Below are 6513 nucleotides of genomic sequence, written 5' to 3' on the forward strand. Positions count from 1 at the left end.
GCAGGAATAAGGTTTGTCTACCAGTGACAGAGCAGCAACATTGAATAAAACAGGCAAGTGATCCGCAAACTGAGAGTCACATATTTCGGTAATAGAAACAGGCAGTCCATGAAAGATCACAAGGTCCAATGTGTGTCCGCGCTCATGTGTAGGGCCATGCACTGACTGAGTGAGGTTAAAAGAGTCAATAATATTTAAAAAGTCTTTGGCCAGTGGGTCATCAGGACAGCAGATGTGGATGTTAAAATCACCAAGTATTAAAAAAAAATTGTTGGCCACCAAAGGACTGGAACTCCAACAACTCGGTTATAAAATAAACTGGGTGGGGGGCTGTGGGGGGTTTGGAAGCAAAGTGCAAAATGTGGATGGGTCTTCAGGGTAATAAATTACCCAACTTCACACCTCACTTTAACAGAAGCGGTAACCTTATACTCTCTATTGTAAAGTTTGTCAAATTATGATACAAATCCATTGTAAAAAACATCCAGCATCCAACTTTCTGCAGTTCCTTGCCTCTGTCCATTAATGAACATTTCTCCCACCACAAACGCTCTGTCTCTTGAAAATATTTGCTTAACCAGTTGTGCATATATACAGGGTGGGCCACAGAAACGTAACTGACCTCCAGGTGGATTGTTTTGGAGGCGGGCTAATTTTCTGTGGCCCACTCTGTATATAGTGTAAGTTTAGAGGAAAGAAATGCAATACTTCATGTGAACTTAGTCATCAGGCACAATACAATTAAGACTCATTTGAAAAAAAAATTGTGGCTTAAAATAGGAACTGAATGGATTTCTTACCATTGTGTTTCCTTTCTTGTATAAGACTCTGAAATCTGCATCGTAGTATTCCTGGATATCCTTGATTTTTGAGCTCCTGTCAGCTTTAGGCAGTGAAATGTTTATTTGGATACAGTTGCCACATCCAGCCAGAGAAAGTTCTGGAGAACTTATTTTGGCTTGTCACAAGAAGAAAAAAGTCTTGTTAAATTTAGGAAATTTCTGATTCATTAGACATTTAAATGTAAATTGTTAGTATTAGCAGCCTTTTTGATACTATTTTGAGCTTGGCAGGCAAAGTTTTGACCATTATTTTTAACCAATGCATAAAATAAAGACAAAATTGTATTAAATTCAACTCATGTGGTGCTGCATCTCAGCAGAGTTTTCAGTCCTAACTGCTCATTGTGTGATGCTTCTGTTTCTATGATGAAATAATTTCCATCAAATTAAGATTTGCATATTTTGCAACCTTGGGTAGGTTTCTGGCCCTGGAATTGCAGTTAACTCTCATAGCTACTCCTGAGGGCTAATGTCTTTTAATTTAAGTGAAAGAAACTGAAAAGATTTATGTGTAACTCAAGAGGAGTTGGAAATCTTAAAGTCGGGGTAAATTAGAAATAAATGTGTTCTGAGTTTGTCATACTAGCAGTGCTTCTCAAATAATGGGGCGCGCCCCCCCCCGCGTGTGACCCCGGGAACATGCTTTTTTTGCCACAGGAAGTAGGGGGTTTTGCACCGAACAAGAGCACACAGCATAGAGCAGGAGATATGACGTGCAGTGAACAAACCCTTAAGAGACACCATGGAAAAATATTTAACAGGGAGAAGGGCGGAGAGAGACAGAGATAATGAGACAAACGTAAGTCTCCTGAAAGCTAAGACAAGGAAATATGACGAAGTGTATGTAGCACTTGGTTTCACTGTGACTACGGTGGGAAACGAGGAAAGACTTGTATGTTTACTGTGTCTAAAAATGTTGGCAGCGGACAGCATGAAGCCAAATAACATTACACCCCAATCACGCTGATGGCTTATCAAAAGATAATACACTAAAACAAGGGGGGAGACGGGGAAAGACCGGTATGTTTACTGTGTCTAAAAATGTTGGCAGCGGACAGCATGAAGCCAAATAAATTAAGGCGTCACTTAAAGACATTACACCCCAATCACGCTGATAAGCCGCTTGAGTTTTTTCAGCGAAAACGTGCCGAATATTGCCAACAATCGTCCCACTTTCTTTTTTTTTTTGTTTTCTTTAATGTTAATAGGGATACAATGTTATGCAGAGGTGTACTTATAACAATTTTATAGACAAATGATACTATTTACAGTCACTGCGAAGAGTTGGGGGGCGTGAAATGTTTACTTCTTCCTGGGGGGGGCGTAACGGGAAATAACTGAGAAGCACTGCACTACAGTAAGATGTGTTAACCACCCAGACAAATTTGAATGATTAAAAAGATCACCAAATGCATAAAATTAGCTTTCAAAATCATGAAAAAAAAGAGTATTCTCTACTCTGAAAGGCTAGGGATGTTCTGCATGTCCAGGAATGTTCATGTACAAGGACTCGTTGTTTTACCTGACCAGGTCTAACATGGCGTAAATGGAGCAACTGGAAACCTACAATCAGCCGGCCAGTGAAACACCCTGGGGCAGTGAATGATCAGCTCATCAACACTAGATTCCCCAGGAGCACCGTGCCTGTTTGTTTTGACTGCTTAAGGCCATTGTGTCTGCCACATGTAATGTGGTGCTGGCTGGCAAGAGGATTCTAATGATCCATGTCATTGCCAATGCTGCGCTACCTGTTGGGACTAATTTCACTGCTTTGGCATGGTGTTTGCCTGTAATGGGAGGGAACCTAATTAAAATTAAGACAACTCCTCTTATAGTGGAAAGTAATAAGACAATTAAATGTGGACTATTAAATATCAGATCTCTCTCATCTAAATCTCTGTTAATGAATGATTTGATAAGTGAACATCACATTGACTTATTGTGTCTTACTGAAACATGGTTACAGCAGGAAGAATATGTCAGCCTAAATGAATCCACTCCACCTAGTCACAGTAACTGTCACATCCCTCGAAACACAGGCCGAGGTGGTGGCGTGGCAGCGATCTTTGACTCAAGCCTATTAATCAACCCTAGACCTAAACATAGTTATAACTCATTTGAAAGTCTCACCCTGAGTCTCTCACACCCAAACTGGAAAACTCAAAAGCCTGTTCTGTTTGTTATTGTATACCGTCCACCTGCTCCTTATTCAGAGTTTTTAAGTGAATTCTCAGACTTTCTGTCTGATTTAGTGCTTAGTACAGATAAAATAATCATAGTAGGCGACTTTAATATTCATGTAGATGCCGACAATGACAGCCTCAACAATGCATTCTGTTCATTATTAGACTCAGTTGGCTTCTCTCAAACTAAATAAACCCACTCACTGTTTTAATCACACTCTTGATCTGGTTCTGACATATGGCATCAAAACTGAACACTTAATAGTTTTTCCCCATAACCCTCTTCTGTCTGACCATTTTCTAATAACTTTTGAATTTCCATTAATGGATTATACTCTATGTGGGAAACAATTCCACTACAGCAGATGTCCATCTGGCAATGCTGTTACCAAGTTTAAGGAAATAATTCCATCTTTATCTACTTCAGTGCCGTTTGCCAACACAGTGGAAGGAGGCCACCTTAACCTTACTCCCACACAAATCGATAATCTTGTTGATAGTACTGCAGCCTTCCTGCGTAATACACTTGATACCATTGCCCCTCTGAAAAAGAAGGTAGTGAAACAGAGGAGGCTAGCCCCGTGGTACAGCTCGCAGCTCCGCTCCCTAAAGCAGGCATCACGAAAAATGGAAAGGAGGTGGCGCTCCACTAAGTCAGAAGAGTTTTTCATAGCCTGGAAAGATAGTTTAATAACATATAAGAAAGCCCTTCATAGTGCCAGAACCACATTTTATTCATCACTGATTGAGGAAAATAAGAACAACCCCAGGTTTCTTTTCAGCACTGTAGCCAGGCTGACAAAGAGCCACAGTGCTGTTGAGCTTAACATTCCCTTAGATCTCAGCAGCAATGACTTCATGAGCTTCTTTACAAATAAAATCACAACTATTAGAGAAAAAATTGGTCGGACCACTCCCACAGCTCCTCCAGCAGCCTCCTTGCTCCTCAGAGCCAACATCAGAGACTAACCCTAACCCATACTTTTATTTGCTACTGCAGTGACAGAATTTTTCATGGAAGCAACAAAGTTAGGGAGTTAGCTTACAATATGTGTTGGTGAAAATGCATATGACATATGTATGTATGTCCCAGTGTGTATGTTGACATACTTTCGCTATAGGGTGTGAAGGTGACATTGAGAGACTCTGGAGACTGGCTTTGGTTGTAGGACGTCCTTACAGCCAGACAGTACTTCGTTTCATTTTTTAGCTTCAGCTTAAATGATGTTTTTGTTGATGACATGGTCCTTTTCAGTTTCTTGTTGACCCTGCACAAAGACAAGCAGTTCAAACATTTGTTAAATTGCTTTGTTCTGTCACATGTCACTTGCTAGTAAGATTATTATCACAGGTATAATGGTATCCAAATTGCAGTACAAAAATTCTAGTGTCTGAGGTTATTTTTTAATCATGTGAACATTGAACTGTTCAGGACACCTCTTGATCTAAATTACACACATACAGTGCCTTGCAAAAGTATTCATACCCCTTGAACTTTTCCACATTTTGTCACATTACAACCACAAACTTAAATGTATTTATTAGGATTCTATGTGATAGACTAACACAAAGTATCACATAATTGTGAAGTGGAAGGAAAATGTTATGTGGTGTTCAAAATCTTTTACCAAAAAAAAAAAAAAAAAAAAAAAAAATCTGAAAAGTGTGGCGTGCATATGTATTCAACCCCCCTGAGTCAATACTTTGTCGAACCACCTTTCAGAACCAACCTGTTAGTATCAATGTCTCAAAAATGTAATCTCATTTTCAAATTGCTCAACATTCCAAATAACATGAGGATAATCAGAATCCGCTTTACGGACACATGGGGAATTTGACTCTGGTACTTCAGCTCTCAATGTGCGAACAGTAAACCAGCATAAGGCTGTGTAATATAACAAAATAGCAGTATTAACATCAACAAACAGTGCAAACAATGCAGACAACAAAGGAATGTTCATTGAAATGAGATAAATAAGGATAAAACAGAGTACTTAAAATTAGAGACCTGTACAAGTCTGTATAATCTGTACAAGGTATATTTACAGGTATTGCATGAAGGGTTATTGTCCAATCATACTGTCGTGGGTTAAGTGTTCATCAGAGTGATGGCCTGAGGGAAGAAACCGTCCCTGTGCCTGGTTGTCTTGGTGCACAGTGACCTGTAACGCCATCCAGAGGAGAGGAGATCCAACAGATTGTGTCCAGGGTGTGAGGGGTCTGCAGTGATCCTCTCTGCCCTCCTTTTGACCCGTGAGGTGTACAGGTCCTCCATGGAGGGCACGCTCACACCAGTGACCTTTTCTGCAGTCCTGACTGTCTGCTGAAGTCTGTACTTGTCCTGTTTGGATGCTGAGCCAAACCAGACAGTGATGGAGGTGCAGAGGACAGACTCGATAAAATCCTCTATAGAACTGTATCAGCAGCTCCTGGGGCAGGTCGAACTTCCTGAGCTGGTGCAGGAAGTACATCCTCTGCTGTGCCTTCTTGGTGATGGTCCTGATGTTGGACGTCCACTTCAGGTCCTGGGAGATAGTGGAGCCCAGGAACTTGTAGGTCTTTACTGCTGATACAGTGTTGCCAAGTATGGTAAGTGTTACGGGGTAAGGGGGAGGGGGGCTCTTCCTGAAGTCCACTGTCATCTCCACTGTTTTGAGCATGTTCAGCTCCAGGTTGTTGCGGCTACACCACAGGTCCAGCTGCAGGCTGACTCGTCATTGTCTCGGATGAGACCAATGACCGTTGTGTCATTTGCAAACTTTAGGAGCTTGACAGAGGGGTCCTTCGAGATGCAGTCGTTGGTGTACAGTGAAAACAGCAGAGGGGAGAGCACACATCCCTGGGGGGCACCTGTGCTTACTGTCCGGGTGCTGGATGTGGTTTTCCCCAGCCTCACTTGCTGCTTCCTGCCTGTCAGAAAGCCAGTAATCCCCCAGTGAGCTGGGTCAGTTTGGAGTAGAGGGTGTCTGGGATGATGGTGTTGAATGCTGAGCTGAAGTCCACAAAGAGGGCCCCGGCCTGTGCATAGGTCCAGTCGAGGTGTTGTAGGATGTAATGCAGTACCATGTTCACTGCATCGTCCACTGACCTGTTTGCCTGGTAGGCAGACTGCAGGGGGTCCAGCAGGGGGTCAACAATGTCATTCAGGTGGACCAGCACCAGTCTTTCAAAGCACTTCATAACTACAGATGTCAGGGCGACAGTTCTGTAGTCGTTCAGTCCACTGATGGGGGTTTTCTTGGGGACTGGAATGATGGTGGAGCGTTTGAAGCAGGAGTGGACTTCATACAGCTCCAGTGACCTGTTGAAGATGAATGTGAAAATGGGGGCCAGCTGATCAGCACACACTTTCAAGCAGGAGGGGGTCACACCATCTGGGCCTGGTACCTTTCTTTTAAAGTGGCCACACACATACTTTTCACAGATCATTAGAGGTGGGGGGCTGGAGGGAAGGGCGGTGGTTGTCAGGGGGCAGCTGCTGGGCCTGA

General features: G+C 42.5%; 1 protein-coding gene across 10 annotated transcripts in view; it reads right to left on the reverse strand.

Moving 5' to 3' along the window:
• LOC109951990 (uncharacterized) overlaps positions 1–6513 on the reverse strand; it is a 30714-nt gene that overhangs the window by 15790 nt on the left and 8411 nt on the right. For all 10 annotated transcript variants that reach the window (XM_020586808.1, XM_020586807.1, XM_020586806.1 and 7 more), the window contains 2 exons: positions 4136–4293; positions 801–958 (listed from right to left, as the gene is read on the reverse strand). In XM_020586808.1, the coding sequence (XP_020442464.1) occupies positions 801–958; positions 4136–4293 (316 nt within the window). The remainder of the gene's footprint in view (positions 1–800; positions 959–4135; positions 4294–6513) is intronic.

The sequence above is a fragment of the Monopterus albus genome, unplaced genomic scaffold, assembly GCF_001952655.1.
Source record: "Monopterus albus unplaced genomic scaffold, M_albus_1.0 scaffold422.1, whole genome shotgun sequence".
Taxonomy (NCBI): Eukaryota; Metazoa; Chordata; class Actinopteri; order Synbranchiformes; family Synbranchidae; genus Monopterus; species Monopterus albus.